At 37.9% G+C, this 19,144-nt stretch overlaps 1 protein-coding gene across 3 annotated transcripts in view; it reads right to left on the bottom strand.

Annotated features, from left to right (window-relative positions):
* GPC3 (glypican 3) overlaps window positions 1–19,144 on the bottom strand; it is a gene marked incomplete at both ends in the record, with an annotated part of 443,900 nt that overhangs the window by 126,063 nt on the left and 298,693 nt on the right. For all 3 annotated transcript variants that reach the window (XM_080719493.1, XM_080719494.1, XM_080719495.1), the window contains one exon: window positions 18,167–18,292. In XM_080719493.1, coding sequence (XP_080575619.1) covers window positions 18,167–18,292 — 126 coding nt within the window. The remainder of the gene's footprint in view (window positions 1–18,166; window positions 18,293–19,144) is intronic.

Here is a 19,144-nt window from a genome sequence, read left to right as displayed (position 1 = left end):
CTCCAACTGCATGAGGCAGTACAGGAGGTGTTTGTGATGGCTTACGAGGCTTTCATGGGTGCTCACAGTTCTAGTTCTCTTTCAGTCTGCAGAGCACAGATATCTAACAGTATCATTATTCAGTAAAATATTCATGTTCTTGAGAGATAAGGTGTTGAAGTTATGGAAATAAATGGTCTGCCACCATCACCATCACCATCATGCCACTAGACAAACACCAGAGGCATTTTAAAAATTTCAAATGTCTCAAGACAGTAGGAAAACGAATGTATAATGCCTCCCTGCCTCTGTCACCTTGGCAATAGCAAAGTGACATAAGTGATGCGTCCCCAGGGAATTTCATGTACCATGTATGTTTTGAGATTTAAGCTCAGAGGGACCCAGGAGCCTCTATAGTTTCCCATTAATTAATTCATTCAGCATTTCATTTCCACGGGCTCCTGTTTTGTGCCACTGATGCTTACAGGTCATGACAGTCCTTGAATGGGGATGAGCCATCACAGTCACGATTCTTCTCATCCACTTACAGCCCAGAGGGTGTCAAGAATGGGGATACTCATTAGCCATGGGGGATTTTGATGATGGGTTATCTGCTCAGTAATACTCATTTGTAATTCAATTAATTATCCTCTTCTCTGCCACTGCCTCTTTCCTGAAGTTGTGACATGCTCCTGCTAATGAATACTGGTCAATAGAGAAGGAAAAATAAATTGGCAGAAGCATTTACCTCCCAAATCTAATGTTTTAACTGGACATGTTCTGTGTGATGTTAGAAGTGTCAACTTGAAGCACTGCATGTGGTGGCTTCTCCTGCCATCGGTCGGGATCTATTTAGCACAAAAATGACTGTCATAATACTAAGAAAACCCTATTTGTGCAGTAAAAAGAGGAACATGCTTTCCCCTTTCAGACAGATTGGTTAGGGTTTGGAGGGTTGGAGGGAGGGGGGAAACCTGTGCAAAAGCCATAAAGAGAAAAAGAACCTAATTAAAACAGGACAGCTGGGCACGCTTATCTTGGGACAGTTGAAGCAAAGAGAGCACTTGTAGAAGAGGAATAGAGTCAAACAAGCGTAAAATGGGCAATCTTTTCTTCCAATTTCTATGATGGCTGAGGCAGCAAGGGTGTCCCATAAGGAAATCAGCAAATTCGAATGAAGACCATTTAAAATGGAAGTGCTGGTCCAATCCACTCCCGGTGGAGAGAAAGAAACTGAAACTTAGAGAGAAACTTTTCTAACAGTCAGTATCACAAGTTCTACACTGAGAAGAAATTCCTTTCTTTCAAGGTTCGTTATAAGCATCTTGCTGATTTTGAACACTGCTGGCACTGATGTCAGAGAAGGGAGCTATTAGAAAACTCATGCTATTTCTCCCCTGGGAATTCAAATGGTGGCAAGTATTTGAGAGCAAGTCTCAAAAGGTCTGCTCCTTACTAACACACACACACACACACACACACACACACACACACACACACACACTTTTGCAAAGTTGGAATTGCTGCCTGGTTACAGATGTCTAAAAACAAGTTACAGATATCTCATTCTCAGAGTGCCATCTTATGGAAAAACTGCAGCATTGCAGGTATTTCCTAATCCAAACAGTGATTTATCAGTCTTTGGAAAATATTCTCACAGCAATGAGCACTGTAGAAAAATGAGACCATTTAAAGAGCATAAATAGCTTTCAAAACAAACTAGAACATAAAGTAAAAAACATCTTGTTAAGAGGCTTTAAGATATTTATTTTTCTGACATGTCTTAATTTACATAAATGCACAGAAAATTAAAGCAAAAAGTGAATATAGCCAAGATTTGTAAGTGTGCTTAATAAGGGCAGCAATGATTTTTTTCTTGTTTATTTACATGCATGTTTAACAAAAATATTTTTCATAATTTTTTGGCATTACCAGAAATTACAAATAGATTTTGGTAGAAAGAAAACAAAAGCTAGAAAACAAAACAGGGGATAGAAAACCACTTATTTCTCATTCAGTGGACATTAACAATATAAGAAAATATCTGCATTAGAATGCATTTTAGTCCACTTTTGAACCTGAATGTGAGAAGGAACTAAAAGGTTGGTCTTAGAGTAGAATTAAAACGTCATTTAAACTCAGACAAGCAGAGAATATTTTTCCAACTGGTAAGGAGATGATAGAGGAGAGTCTCTGGCTGTAAGTAGCAGACCCGGGCAGAGAGGAGAATGTACAGAGAAAATGCCTGAGATCAGATTGTGTGTTATTGTGAGAAGCAAATTCCCCAGAGAAGCCTGGAGGGAAGGAGAAAAGAAAAGGACACACAAACAGCACTAGCGATTATTGGGAAAATTGCAAGTTAGGTTGAGCCCGATGTGTGAGAAAGATGGTGATAACTAATACATATGAGGATGCTAGGCCAGGGTAGCTAGCCTGGCACAGGGCTCTCTGATGGGTGTCTTTGAAAGAAATGTGCAAGCAATCAGGACTCTGACAGTGTTTAACTCTTAAAAAAACAGATAAATAAAAATATTCAATTCATACCTCAAAAATAGGAGGACAAGGAAAAATGAAGCAAAGAGTATGACAGGGATTTATTATTCAATTACCCCAAGCTCTTTCAGCAAGTACTCCTGACGCAGAGAATTAAGATCAAATGCTTTCTTGTGCCACTCGAGTTAAACCAAAAGAAAATGATCCATACCTGTTTTAGGTTAGTTTTTAAGTTAAATTTTTAACTCACAAAAATATCAGAGTTTAAAAGGACCTTTGGGATCATGTAGTTAAATGCCTTTCTCTTTACACATGAGCAAACCAGGGTCTGGAGAGGCCAAGTTCTAGCCATTCCAGTTATTACTGGCATAGCTACTATTGAGACATGATGGAGCTGTGATTCCCTCCAAATAGAATTTCCAAAAACAAGGGAAAGGGGAGCTGGTCAAATACCTCAACAATACATGAGGGTATTAATGAAAGTAATCAACAATCTGAATAATGGTCAATATTATTATATCTTAAGAGGTTAAATTTAGTAATAAATATTCGGAATAATGATCAATATTATTATATTTTAAGAGATTAAATATAGTTTGGTACACACAGGTTACTGGGACCATAGGTAAATAATACATATTCCAAAGGCTGAGTTTTGTGGTGGAAAGAACACTGGAATTGAAGTCAGAGAAATGGATTTAAAAGCTGGTCTGCCACCTACCATGTGACTTCTGACAAGGGATTAATCCTTGCTGAGCTGAGTTTCCTTATCTATAAAATGGAAACACTGCCACTTATATTGTTTTGAGGATTTTTGATAGAATGAATATTAGTAAGTCAAGATGACATAAACAACATGCTTATAATAGTGTCCCTAGTACATAGAGGGCTATTATTATTATTATTTGAAAGTACAAAACAAAAACAAAGTTTGGTGCTCTGTGAAGGTTATTTGTAAAACCTCCTTGGAGAGAGGATAAATGAGCCTTACAATAAGTAAACAGAAGAAGCTTTGAATTCCCATATCCCTGCACATAAAGATCTTCAGAACCCCTAACCTCATTTGCCTTCAGCATGGTTCCAAGTAAAGTAAGTTTAGAGGCAGAAGTCAGGATGGTGCAGGACAAGGGAAAACAAACAAGGGAAAAAACACTGAAATTTCTTTAGTATCACATGTGAGCACTGACAATATGAGGGCCAGGCTAAGCATTTAAGCCTGGCTTAAAGAGACTTGGCAGAGGAGCCCTCACAGATCTTCCAGGGAACAGCACATCTGAAAGGGAACTTGTGAGGGGAGACTTCAAGCAGTTCAAAAGTTACTTCAATTCACAGAGTAACAAATCGTTAAACTGTGGGTATCAGAAGCCCGTTCTGCTTCCCCCTCCCATAGTGTCATTTTCCTTCACTCAATAATAGAAATGACTGTGTTTCCACTTCATATGACTGTCATGAGTAATGAATTAGACAGCTCTTAAAATACCCATATGATATGTTCTTTCAAATCTCTCTCTTCAGAACACTGCTTTGTTGGTCTCAGGTCCCTGGAGGGGCCACAACTAGCATCTATCCTTTTTTCGGGGGGTACTGGGGATATAACTCAGAGGCATTCTAACTCTAAGCTATAACTCCAGCCCCCTCCCTTTAAAAATTTGTGAACTATGGTTTCGCTAGGTTGCTGAGAGTCTTACTAAGTTGCTGAGGCTGGTTTTGAGCCTATGATCCTCTTGTTAGCCACCCAAGTACTAATATTATAGGCATGAGCCCCCACACCTGGCTGAACATCAGTTCTTTAATGCGGTGGTCTTTGAAATTCAGAATAGCACTTTTAATTAAAGTCCCCCTGTAATGACACCTGATTGACTCAAGGCCAGTTTGGGAGAGAGGCATGTCTGAGGTAGAAAAAATTGTGAGTTGTAGTTCAGGAATATATAGTAGCATAACCTGAAGGCTTCTCAATATTTCTTTGGATGTCCTGCTGAACTTCAGTTACTGAACTGCTGAAGGTCCTGGGCAAAGGACAGATTTTTCCTAGTAATGCAATAAGTATGGATGAAATATTTTCTAAGAAAGCCAAATATTTCTGACTTTTAGCGCCTCTTGACTTATCCACAGAAACCTGGAGGCCTCAAAATCTTCCACCTAGGCCCATCTAGATCTTGAGCCAGTAGTGACAAAGGCAATAGATGTTAGCTTAGCTGATTAACCTGTGAAGCCTCAGGCTCTGGAATTAGCCTTGTTCCTCAAAACCACTGTTCCATGTTTTGGGGTGAACCCCACGTGTTCAGGCATGACTTCCTCTTTCCTAACCATTTTCATGTTTCCCTAAGATGTATGACCTGAACTCTATCCTGGTTTCCTAATTCATATTAATCTCCAGGTCTCCCACCTTACCGAGAGCCTGGCACATAGTAGGCAATAAATAAATGTCTATTGAACTAGAGAGTCTTCCCCAAAGCTCAGATATGTGGTGGAGACTATTCTTGCATGGTCATTGTCAACTTTTTTCCTCTGGAGCCTTCCTACATATCTTCAGCCATTTAGAGAAGACTAGCCACACACTGGACTTTTAGCCTGCATTCTGCCAGCAAACTTTGCCATTGTATCCCATCACCAGATCACCCACTTTAGAAACCAATGACTAGCTGGAGAATGGCTGAGTTCCTTCCCTATGCCTTATTGGTAAATGTCATCAGTCACATGGTGGGATACATCCTATTTGGGCTGGACAGGGAGCTAAGTGATTCCCCATAACCCACACCCCACTCCTTCCAGACTGTCTCATCCTCCTGGACTAATCACTGGGTTTTCACATTGATACTACTTAAGGTTATACACTTTATAATAGCATCAATTTGCATTACAAACTCTTTTTTCTAATAGTGTAGACTTCACCCACCTCTGTCTCTGAATTAAAGAGATTTTGCCGTTATAAAAACACACCTTCCGATATACCCATTACATTGATTGTATCTCAAGGCAACTAAATCGAGAGGATTTTAAATATTCTGGTGAGGTTTTTAGGTTCCATTTTTGTTAGGTCAGAGAAAGGATATGCTGTCTTACATCAGTAACAGAGTCAGCAGATACCAAATGCTCTCTAGTCAACACTAGCATCTAAATAGTTCTGTGTTTAGCCATAGAACCCTAGCATCTGGGGGTCCTGAATTTTTAATCTGGCCCACCAATTTTAATTTGGACTTTATAGACCTGATCCTGTTTTTAACTTTGTCAAACCTGGTCTTCAGGAAATTAAACATTCCATAGATTACTGTTGGATTACCACTGCAAATCTACAACTGAGAGTGTGCAACTCATATAGGTTGAGTATTCCTTATCCAAAATTCTTGGGACCAGAAGTTTTTAGGATTCTTTTTCTGATTTTGAATATTTGTTTACATATGAATAAGATGTTGTGGAAATGAGGCCCATGTTTAAACTCACAATTCATTTATGTTTCATACATACCTTATACACATACCTTAATACAGATAGCTTAAAGGGAATTATATACAATGTTTTAGTGCACCTGTGCTTTGGTTATGACCAATCACATAAGCTGAATGTGGAATATTCCACTTGAGTGCCATATTGACACTCAAAAGTTTCCAGTTTTGGAGAATTTTCAATTTCAGATGAGGAATGTACTTCACAAATCACAAATCATCAACAGTCACACTGTCCTACCTCACAACATCCAACATGCTAGTATAGAAGGCTGGTATGGCTGATAGGAGGGAGAAGGAGCTAGCAAGAATAAGGTAACTCAGAGTTAGTCTTGTCAAAAAACACAGAAAGGTCTTGTCTGCAGAATTTGGAACTGCTATTTCTGTTGTCTTCTCTTAAAAGTCAGTTCCAGAGCCAAGGCTTCAGTCAGTCTCCTGAAACATCAGAAGAAAAGATACTCAGCAAGTCCTTGCCCAATGGAAGAGAATGGCAGTGGTGAGCATGGGCAGAGACATTAGCACAGGAGAAGAGCCCGCTACTGTCATGTCCCAATAGCTCTGCCCTCAGAAGGCGGAAGCCTGACACTGCCACTCTCTAGTCTCTAGCAATAAAATAGAGCTAACGAATATCAAAGAAAAGGAAAGGTGAATCGAAGTGTAAACTATCCCCACTGCAACTGCCCCAGTAGCTGCAGGTGCTCTGTGCTCCTTGACTCTTTGCACCTGCTCTCCTGCTGGAACAAGCGGCTTATTGTTTGAGGCTCTATGCATGGAGGTGCTAAGCAAACAATAAATGACTCGCCTGGTCATAAAGTAGATGGGATTCCAGGAAAACTTTACTAAGCAAAATAAAAGTGATTGTAAAGCACTTGGTAAAATATAAACTGCTACATAAATACTTAATAAAAGCTCACAGCAATGCACACAAGGACAGCTAGGTCAAAATTTAGCCAAGCTCTCTAGCCTGGAGGGTCTTAGAAAGAGTGAAAATTGTCTTCCTTCCAATAGTTTTCTCAGCTATTTTGTATTCCTTGGCCTTTACCTGCCCTTCTGCTCTTGGCACTTCTCTAGATGTATCTCTCCTGTCACTGATAAATATTTGTGGTTTCAGGGTTCTAATTTTCATTCTGAGCAGTTGTGTAAAATATTATTTGGAAAAACAGACACTGAATTCTATTTGTTTTGCCCAGAAGCCCCACTGGAGGTATGTGATGCTATAGGGGAGAGGTTTGCTTTAATATTTAATTATGTAAGTCTTACCTCAAACTCTCCAATAGTAGAAACTGAGAAAAAAACTTGACAACATTTCAAATGATCAACCTGCCTGCGCCCTTATTGCCCCAACCATACCTAGAAGGATAAAAAAGATAAACTCCTTTCTCTACTGATGAGAGTGATTTTACCCTGGGGCTCCTTTAGAATAACATTCACTTTGTCTATTTGGAAAGCCACCAGGGGCTAAACTGGAAATTCAGTCATTAAACTAACCCCACCAAAATGTCTTCATCACAGAATCTCATAGTCTGACTAAGATAGAAAGAGAACTAGAGGTTATTTTGTCAAGTTCTTTAATTTTATAAATAAAAATGGCTTAAGGGCAGTGACTCACCCAAGGTCACATAACAAGTTCAAATGAGAGCTAGGACCCAGATTGGACTATTACCCTAGAGCACAGAGGCAACAGAAAATTTTCCTCTAGCAAGGAGCTGAGGAACTCTGAGGCAAACAGCTCCTTCTCTCAGGGACACGAGAGAAAAAAAATGTGTGGTGGAGAGAAGGAAAATATTATTTTTACTATCATTAGTCTGGACCTGGGAAGAACCAAACAAAAGGTAGGAATTAGCAGCACAAGCCAGAGAAAATCTGAGCCTGCAGGACCAGCAGCAAAGTTAGGCCAGGATTTTCATCAAGAATAGGAAAAGCCTGGTACAGTGGCACATGGCAGCAATTTCAGTGACTTGTGAAGCTGAGGCAGTAGGATAGCAAATTTGGGACTAATTCAAAATTTAATAAAAGGTATGGGATGTACTTTAGTAGTAGAGTGCCCCTTGGGCGCGCGCGCACACACACACACACACACACACACACACACACACAATAGGAAGGAGATAGAATAGCTCTGAAGTTGGAGAGATGTCAAGTGTTTGACAGGGCAGTGTAGTGATTATGGACAGAGATTGGCTGAGTTTGATTTCTATCTACTTTACTTACTGATGCTGTAGACACTGATAATGTACTTAATTTATCAGTAAAATTGAAAAAAAATTGGGGTAATTGGCACAAAACAGACACACAGACCAATGGAACAAAATAGAAGACTCAGAAAAAAAATCTGCACACTTAGAGCAAATTGATTTTTGACAAAGGAGCCAAAAACATACACTGAAATAAAGATAGCCTCTTCAACAAATGGTGTTGGCAAAACTGGTTAACCATATGTAGAAAAAATGGAAGCAAACTCCACTTTCTCACCCTGCAAAAGAGTCAATTCAAGATGGATAGAATACTTGGAGATGAGAGAACTTGCAGTTCCTTGAAGAGGGCATAGGTTCAACACTACAACACATAGGAACAGGTAAAAACTTTCTCAACAAGATTCCAAATGCCACAAGAAACTAAAAGGCTGATCAAATGTGGGATTGCCTGAAATTGAAGAGCTTCTGTACAGCAAAGAAAATTAAGAACCTCAACAGAAACCCCACAGAATGGGAGAAAAAAAATTCCAACTATTACTCTGATAGAAGACTAATATCTAGAATATACAAAGAACTCAAGAAACTCACTGCTAAGAAAACAAATAATCCAATCAAAAATGGCCAAGTAAAATAGACACTTTACCAAAGAAGAAATTCAAATGGCCAATAAATGTTGAAAACATCATTAGCAAACAGAGATGCAAATTAAAACTACCCTGAGATCTCACCTAACTCCAACTCCAATGGCAATCATTCAAAACACAAACAACAACAAAAAGCTGGTGAGGAGGTGGAGAAGTGAGAACTCTAATACATTTTGGTGGGACTGCAAATTAGTGCAACCACTTTGGAGAACAGTATGGAGGATATTCAGCAGAATGGGATCACACCTACCATATGATCCAGCAATACCATTTTCATTAATTTAAACTGATGCTACCAATCTCTAAAAATATGTTTTGTATAGGACCAACTGGTTTATTCAACACCAGGGGTTGGCTTTTTAAAAATAGAATTTGTGGGACTAGGTGGATTTGCATAATGAAAAAAAAATTTTAAAGTAATATTTCTACAATGATGCAGAGAGGTGCTCAGGATGTTGTAAAAGAGTCTGTGTTTTTAAAGAGAATCTAATAATGCTGTGTTCATTATACAGTGCACAGCTCCACTAATTCAGAGTAGAACTCCTACCCATATCTTATTTAGTTTACTACATGAAAATCTAGTAAATGGGGGGTGCTTTATAATTTTCAAAGATAGTTCAACTGCAATTTTTTCCTGGAAAACAATAATAACCCTTGGAGGCAGGTAGATGAAGCTTTATTTTCACCATTTATCTGATGAAAACAAAACACTGAGAATTTAAGTAACCTGCCCAAGACATACCATGACATAGGGAAGTTATGTCTAGTACTTGAGTCTGTGACCCATATGTTATCCACTGCATTCAGTAAACATGCATGGAAAGTCCATATCTTGCCAGGTACAACTAAGCAATGAGATATCTAGATAGAAGACATAGTACATGTTTTTAAGGGGCTGGTGGAAGATTAGAGACAGATATGTACAAGATCTCATTGCAGGGAAACAGGATATTCTCAAGGGAAGCCAAAGTTCTGGAACAGTAGGGCATAGAACAGGAGAATTCAGGGTCCCTGGAATAGATGATATTGAGTTAAGGATAAATAGAACTAAGCCAGCCCAACAGCTATTTTTCTATCACTTTCCAGGATGATCCTTGTCTTCGTACCCCCTCCTAGTATGTGGAAATTAGCTTCTTACTGTGTTTTCTTGCCAAGCACATTCCACATGTAACTGAGCAACCTGAAACTGCTGTATCTCTACCTTGAGTTGGAACATATTACTCTGAATCCTGTTGAACTGAGACACCTGAGCTTTGGCCCCAGCAGCAAGGAGAAAGATGATGAAATGGGCAAACAAGCAGCTCAAAATAGGGTGGGTTTATTTATTGTGTATTAGAGATTGAGTCGAGGAATATTCTACCTCTGAGGTATACCCCCAAATCATTTTTAATTTTTATTTTGAAACAGGGTCTCACTAAGTTGCCGAGGGCCTCGTGAAGTTGATGAGTCTAGCTTCAAACCTATGAATCCCCTCAGTCTCCCAAGTACTGGGATTACAGGTATGTGCCACTATGCCTGGTTACAAGAGTGTTTTTTAAGGTCCATTTGACTATGTAGATCACTGAGACATAAAGAGGCCAAAAGTAGGAAGTTCCTATGATACTTAAGCTACAAAATAAAATAAAATTTCCACCACATATAAATTAAACTACATTATAAAGGAGACGAACCCAAGTATCAAACCATACTCACCTAAAAGAATAAAATTCATTGGCTTGAGAAGTTGGTAAATAATAACTGATTTTAATGATCTCTATCCTTTTGCACAAAAGCTAACCCAAGGGTGATAGGAAGGACATTAGGATATTAAGCAAATAGATTTGATCTGCAACTAGACTCATCCTGATTTCTAAAGTAATTTAGGAATTTTTCCTGGGTTTTAAAGAAGTTTTAGAAGGAATGGTTTATAATGTCTTTGCTGTGAAACAAGGTATTGAAGATAAGATGCAAATAACTATCATTTGATCCCCTGTGGACCTAAATGTGCACAATTTGCCTCAATCAAAACCAAGGATAGGGATTTAATATTTTAAAGAAGGGAGTAGTGATTACATAAAAATTAGAAGGGGTAAGTAAACTTTCTGAAACTTTGAGAAAAGGGTCATCAGAGGAAACTAAAGTCAGGTCTAGCTCTAGTTACCATCCAGTAAAGACCATTTTTGTGTGGTACTGTAGATCATACCTGGGATCTTCTGCATGATAGATACTCTTCCACTGTTCTACACTCCCAGCCCCCAAAAGCTTCTTGAATAACAGCATTAATAGGAATAATAACTACCATTCTTAAAGAACCTATTGCATTGTAGGTATTATACTTTGTATTTCACAGTCTCTCTGAATCCTCTTAACATTTTCTTAAGGCAGACATTATTAACTCCATATTACAGATTGGCAAAATAGGGCTCAGAGAAGAGAAAGAGCTAATATGTAATGGAGCAGGAATTTAAACTCAGGCTCAACAATTCCAAAGTTGTTTGTTTAAACACTCTGTTATGCTTTTTACTAAGGTTGGCACATACTTTTGAAATTTGCCTCTGTGTGTTTTTGTTAACCCCAACTGTTTGACTATATCTCATATTAGTAAAAAAAAATCAGAGAGCTGGGCATAGTGGCACATACCTGTGCTCCTAGTGCTTAGAAGGCTGAGACAGGAGGACTTCAAATTTGAGGGCAGCCAGAGCAGTTTAGAGACTCCTTTAGTAACTTAGACCTTGTTTCAAAACAAAAAATAGAAAAAGGTTGGGGGTATATCTCAGAAGGAGGATGACACTGGATTCAATTCCCCCAATATTTAAAAAATTAAGAGAACACAAACAATATTTTTCACTTGCTTTAAGTATAGAAAAATATGAAAAAACAGAGGAGAGTGGAATTCTTTTAAAGAAGCCACCAAAATCCTATGAGCAAGAACTATAGCCAACAACAGTAAAATTGTGGCACCTGCCAGCCATTTCCTATAGCCTATACAGGATAGAAACCACCACCACAACCCCAGAATCACAGAAGTCTGACAGGGTCTAAGAGACTTCCTAAAATACTTCCCCTTGTCCATCACATTCTAACTCTCAAGAATCCGTTTTCTTTGATACTCAATGACTGATTGCCAGGGAGAGGGGAGGGGTTTCTGAGTGAGTAAATAAAAAGAAGACATGTTGGAGCAGGGATGTTACTTTTTGTGGATGCCAAAGATATTCTGATAAAGTTACACTGATATCACTAAAACTAGCTATGTCCCTTATTAAGGAAAGGTCAGGAGACATCACACCCAGCAGCTTTGTTTCAATCAGTTCTCCACCTAATTTGCATACCCTCTGGATGTGAATATTCAGTTCTGACAGCTTTCTAATTTGTAAACACCTACCAGAGTGTAAATAGCCCCAACCCGGTTATTCAACTAATGATGCTGACATCACACAGATCATCCTGGGAACTCTTCTTTATAAACTGTATTTAAGCTAGTTTAAAGTCATAAGAAGTAAAGAGTCTCATTATTTCGTCCTCTCACTTTAATTGGACCACAGATAGTTATAAGCCTGCTTGAATGCTTAGTCATTCAATGCTGTGGCTCCCAAAGACTCCTTCCCAGTAAGTACTAATCACCTGGCTAATGTTTGCTATCCACTCAGGGACTCCTCACTATAATCCCCAGCTTGCACCACTGATAATCAGCTGGATGAGAAGCAACAATCTGTAGGTTACAAAGACCAGGCATAAGCTTGCAAGGTATTGACTGAAGAATATGTAGAAAAATTTTCTGAAGAAATGATATCATCAAAGAAATCAAAGCTGGACGTGGTGGCTGAGCCCAGAGGATCGCGGTTTGTGGACAGCCTCAGCTACTTAGTGAGGCCCTCTGCAACTTAGTAAGACCCAGTTTCAAAATAAATAATAAAGTAGGGCTGGAGGTATAGTTCAGAGGTAAATGTCCCTGGGTTCAGTCTCCAGACCCACAAAAAAAAAAAAAAAAAAAGGAAAGGAAATCAATCTATGACCTAACCAAAGCCTCTCAGACTTTGCTTTAAAGGATAAAATAATACTTAAGAGGCAGAGAAGCTCTAGTATGTTAATTTAATACTTTCTTAAAAGTAGTCATTTCCTTCATGGTCCTATCTCATAAGCTTTGCAGTGAAAACAGAAGAGCTCTGGTGCATGGAGCTGTGATAGGAAGAAGACAAGCCTTATCCAAACATTAGATTTACATTACAAGGAGGACATTAGGAGGCAGTATTTATTTGTTGAAGACACAGATATGCTGGGACTTGTCTTGAAGGCTCCCAAATGATCTCTGTGTAACAAAATAATTCAGGAAGGATTGACATTGTATTCTAACAGCATATAGTCTGCTTAAGGTAAGAAACTATACAGCCTTCAACAGGTGGTCTATAGACATATTAACACTGAGCCATGAAAATGTCTCCTCCTACTACTTAAAACATGACAGTTGAACAAGTATGGTCAATCCTGCATGTGTAACTCCATATTAAGCCATCAGCCAGCAGTACAAGCTGTGTTTTTCTCAATGAATCCTGAAGGTAAAGCTACTGTATGTGACACCATAATCTTAAGGGATACATGTCACTGTATTTCCATAGAGTAGGTCTTGATAAATAGCTGTCACTAAGGACTAATTTTAAGATGAATCTATGATGAAAAATATACCAGTTTAAGTCATTAGACTTGTGGAGAGATGGTGATACAAAAGATACTTCAGCCTTTCCTTCCACCAGCCTTTCATAAGCAGAGCTTCCAGTGGAATAGGTGGCAAAGGATGAACTAGCCATGAGCAGAGAGAACTGACAGGCTCAAGACTGTACCTCGGTCTTTCAACCCTCAAACCATCATGACAAGGGCTGCCGAGAAAAGCGAGGAGTCTCAGATGAAGCATGATTTTAGCCTGACTCATCCCTCAGTAATCTCTAAATTGAAGACTTGAGGACCCAAGTTAAAATTATTGAAGGTTATTTCCATTATCCATTGTGTAATTGTTCCTTTACCCTTTTCCTCTTGGCTTTAAATTTTATCTTAAGGATTTATTTCCTTGTGGCCACTTTTTTTGGTATGTTATTGGGGATGGAACCCATGGCCTCACACATGGTGACATCTGTTTTACCACTGAGTTACTGCTACACTGCCCTCATTGCTGCTTTCATTTGCTATCCCATATTTAATATCATATGCACACTGGCTAGAGCTCTCTGGAGAACAGTCACACTTTAAATCTAAAAATCAGCCCAAACAACAAATAATATGCAACCTATTTTAGCATGAGACCATGGGAGTAATGAGTAATGTGTAACAACTGTAGTATATTATTGGCCTGTTCTACACTGACTGAAAAGAGAAATGCATGTTTGTTTGTATGTCTAAATATGTACACACTCAGGCATGTAGGTCTTCACCTTAAATCCTTTACCATCAGATTGAAACCTCTGAAGGTCTTTCCCTCTTACTATGTAAACCGGTGAAAGACTTTTTCATGCTAGAGTTCTCCCCTTCCCCAAGGTCTTCAAAGCATAGTGTTCTTAACTGCATTATAAAAACAGAATGAAATAACCCCCCTTGGTTTTCCCAGATCATAGGGGAGTGAAAAAAGGAACTGTTTTGTTTGCCTCATTTTAAAAATTATTTTTCATGTGGCAGGAACTATATGTTTAAGTTTCCCTCATTCTTTCCCACTTGGTGATATACCACAGTCTTTCTCAAGCATAGCAGAAAAGAGAGAATACTACATCCTTACCCCACTTTTTTTGAAATGCATCCAAAAGGTTTTGAGACAAGGACAAATTTGTTAAAAATAGATTTTTCAGAAGTAATAATTTTTCTCTATACTACAATAGTTATTTTATTATTTTAACACCCTAAGACATTTAAGCTAGCAAATTAAACAAAGAAATTCAGTTAATAGGGGCTAGGGGTATAGCTCAGTGGTAGAGCACTTGTCTACCATGCAAGAGATGCTGGGTTTGATCCCAGTTATGCAAAATAACTTTTTCAGTTAATAGAGTTATTTTAATGGTACAAAAGTACATTTGGATAACCTTTGGATTCATTCAAATTCAACAGGCTAATATCATATAACAGAAGAGAATTCTTCTTGGTTCCAGGGCACATCCTTCACAAAAGTAAACTGATAATGAAATAGTGTGAGCGAAATTCAGTAAATTCAGTAAAAATTCTAAATGAGTGATAATGTGCATGTATGACTTATCATCTTGTACCTCTTTAAGATGTATGACTACAATAAAAAATCCACCAATTCCAAACACATATACAGACCTAGGAAGATGTTTTTGAATAATTAAAACTAGATCATCTGTTTTATTCCTATTAAACAATAGAAGATGTATCAGTGGTTTTACATTTGTTTTAAACAATCACAATAAAGAAACCAATATTGGTGCTTTTTTTTTTTTTGCAGTAATAGGGATTGAACTCAGAGTCTCACATATGCTAGGTAAATGCTCTACCCCCAAGCTACATTCCCAGCTTATTATTAGTGCTTGATGCAGAGTAGGTACCCACATATTTGTAAATATGTGGTTAAATTTTTACCCATAATTTACCTCCAGTAAATTGTTTTTACTGGAGAATATTTTTTTTAAAGGAACTGTATGTATTTATTTATTTTTTTTTGTGTGTGGTGTGGGGGTGGAACCCAGAGGCTTTCTACCTCCAGGCTATACTCCCAGACCTTTTTTTATATTTTATTTGGAAACAGGATCTCACTAAGTAGCCGAGGCTGGCTTCGAACCTGCGCGATCCTCCTGTCTCAGCCTCCCAAGCGCGGGGATTACAAGCGTGCGCCACCACGCCTGGCTTACTGGAAAATGTTTTTAACACATGAATCTCTCTATAATATATGATTGCAATGTACCAATAAAATATATAATAATAGTTAAGTACATTATTATTATTCTACTCGTTATCTCAGGAGCTTTTAGGACAAATGCACACTACTATTTTTGCAGTAAAAGGTAAGTTACTTGCTGTAAATAGCTTAAATACTTAGCCAGGTACATGGCACACACCTCCAATTCCAGATCCTTAGGAGGCTGAGGCAAGAGGATTGCAGTTTCAAGGCAAGCATGAGGTAGCTTAGCAAGACCCTGTTCAACATAATAAAATAAAATAGCCGGGCGTAGTGGGGCACGCTTGTAATCCCTGCGATTGGGAGGCAGAGACAGGAGGATCTCTCAGGTTCGAAGCCAACCATGCTACCTTAAGAGAACCTGTTTCCACATGAAAAAGTATAAAAATAGGTACTGGGAATGTAGCCCAAAGGTATAAGGGTTTCCAGGAACCCCAGTACCACCAAAAAATAAAAATAAAAATAAAATAAAATAAAATAAAATAAAATAAAATATAAAATAAAGTGGGTCATGAATGTAGCTCAATAGTAAAGCAACCCTGGGATCAATCCCAGTAAACACACATACACACACACACACACACACACACACACACACACACACACACAGATAAACTACTTAAAAAAACAGTACTCAGAAATTGTTCATATCTCATCATATTAACAAAACAGTGAATGGGTCACTGGGATGAGGAGGGAGAAGGGTGGTGGATGGAGTGAAGTATGAAAGGGGATGTGTGCATGTATGTTTTGAACACATGAACCTCACTATAATATATAATTGCAATGCACCAATAAAATATATAATAACAATTAAGTACATTTTTATTATTTTACTTATTATCTCTTGAGCTTTTAGGACAAATACACACTACTATTTCTCCAGAATGCTGTGGGTTGCATGAGGCCCTTTTCCCCTCGAGCCTGATTCACATCAGAGATAAAAGAGAAGTAACATGAATTGGGTTTCCATTATGTGCCGGTCTGCTAGGAACTTTATGTATATATGTATGACCTCACTTAGTTACATCTCCTTTAAATGCCCTTGCCTTATAGAGAAGGACCCTGAGACTTCACCTAAGGCCACAGAGAATAAGCAGTAGCATTGAGATATGAACTCGAGTTCATCTGATTCCATTGTATTATGAGTACATCGTATTCAATATTTGATGTCCTGATGTTGAGGCCAACTAGAATTTAAGCTATTCAAAGCAAGTAACTTACCATTTTGTTCTCTGTATTCCCAGTACTTAGATTGATGACTAACACATATCTCAAAAACTAAAAATTGAAGGTATGGATGAATGAATAAATTAATAAGGGAAGAAAGTGCATAGACTATCAGAGCTGGGGGGGTCTCTTATCCAACCATCCAGTTTTAAAATGAGAAAACTGAGGCCTAGGGAGAGTAAGTCACTTTGCTTGTATTAAGCAACTAATTAGTGAAAAACTCAGAACTCAATTTCAGGTCACTTCTGTATTCTCTACAACATGCTATCACTTGTACAAACATTTTAAAAAGCATATTTATCAACTCCATGTGGTTTCCTAAGCATTCTGCCCTTTTTATTTAATTCCTTAACTGCAAGCTATTCTTTACAAATGCAAAGCAATGTAGGTTGGGAATGTGATTAGCCCACTAGAATGAAAAATCTGTGAGGATAGGGCATTTTGCTGTGTTGTTCAGTTCAACATGCCTGGCACTTAGAAAGTCTTCAGTAAATATTTGCTGTATAAATGAAATATACATATATAAATATATACATATATATGTGCATGTATTTTCTTGTCAGTGATGAGCAAGTTATTCACAAATGATGCCAGCTAGTATATACTAACAAATACTCAAATGACTAACATTTCAGTAAAATTGCTCAGTGAAATGATACTCCTCTGTTCCTCCCTTTCTTTTTTCCTCCATCTTCAGAAAAATGGAGGGGAGAGAGCAGTATTCATTTCATAGGATTGTTGTGAAGATAAAAATAATTCATACATATGAAATGCTTAGCTTGATAATGCACAGTTAACTCTCAATAAATGATAACTATTAGCCTGCATATGACTTCCTTCAAATGAAATAAAGACCTGTATAATGAAAATATGAAAGAAGCCAAATATAAAAAATATTAATGCTTTACACTTTGTAAAATATCCCTGAATACAAAATACTCTATGTGTTTCAAAGTTTGTCCATTCGATGAGATATATGAGTTACACATAGCATCTGAAACATCACAGATGCTCATGCATATGCTTTATAGAGAAATTTTCTAAAACCAAGAGTGGTGGTGCATACCTGTAATCCCAGTACTTGGGAGGCTGAAACAGGAGGATCACAAGTTCAAGGCCAGTGTAGGAAACCTAGTGAGATCCTGTTTCAAAATGAGAAAGAAATAAGGCTGGAGGTCTACCTCAGGGGTAGTATACTTTGAGTTCAATCCCCAGTATGAATTTTTTTCTTATAAAATTAATGGAGGCAGATAGTTAACCTCCACATGATTATTCATTGAATACTGCTCTATGTAACTTTAAAAAAAGCATTACTTCTCCACGAGTTCTTGTCCATTCCAGCACAGGGTGTCGTTCTCGGCCACAGGGCTATGGCTGCAAATGTAGCCAGGCAAAGCAGTATAGAAGCCGATGAAAGATCTCAACTTCTGAATGAGTTCTCTGAAAGAAGAAAACAAAACATCTGAACATAAGAGGCAAGTAAACTCAGTATGAGAAAAGCTTAATTTCCTTATCAGCATGATAGAAAGGCTCTTCCAGGCTGATTAGAGCAATAAATGATATTTAAAGACATTGTTGGCTATAAGGCCACAATTTAGTTTTTTAATCAATAAAATGATATTAGGGAAAAAAGTTGCTTGCCATATGAGGTGCTGTTTCTATAAGAAGGATATTTATTTTAAACATCCATTTTCTAACACATTCAGCAGCTCCCATTTTTTTTTCAGAATGCTGTTGTTACTTACATTCTCAAAGGTGCTGATTACAAGGCACACTGGAGCACTACATATCTTTTAGTTCCTGAGTGTAATTGAGTGCATTGATTGTAATTTACAATGCTATTACCCTAGAGATGGCCCCTTTTCATATAGGCTCTTGCTAATGGTTGCAGATCAGAATCACAGGGTGCTCAAAACACTATAAGCTCTATGAAAATCTCCTGATAATATAGTCAAAGAAACTCACATCTGTTAGAGGAGGAATGTTACTTTGTTCTTTGTCTGCATATTGTGGTTCCTGTGAAGGGGAGGGAAAGGCAAAGGGCTCTAGTATATTTTATTACTTATTTGGTTTACTTTTTATGTTGTTTTTGACAAGACAAACATGTGTGTATGTGTGTGAAAACATATTATATTTGCAAATGTATATAAACATACACATAAATACTAGCAAAATTTCTTGCCTATTATTTTGCTTCAGCTGTACATGCATATGCAAAGCAAGACATCATGAACTGGAGAGAACTGAATATGTTCATGAATAAATGCTTAAATACCTATGTAATAGATGCCT

This window comes from Muscardinus avellanarius (assembly GCF_963383645.1).
Source record: "Muscardinus avellanarius genome assembly, chromosome: X".
In the NCBI taxonomy this organism is placed as follows: Eukaryota; Metazoa; Chordata; class Mammalia; order Rodentia; family Gliridae; genus Muscardinus; species Muscardinus avellanarius.
The sequence above is the reverse complement of the archived record's forward strand: the minus strand, read 5'-3'. Positions and strand labels throughout refer to the sequence as shown.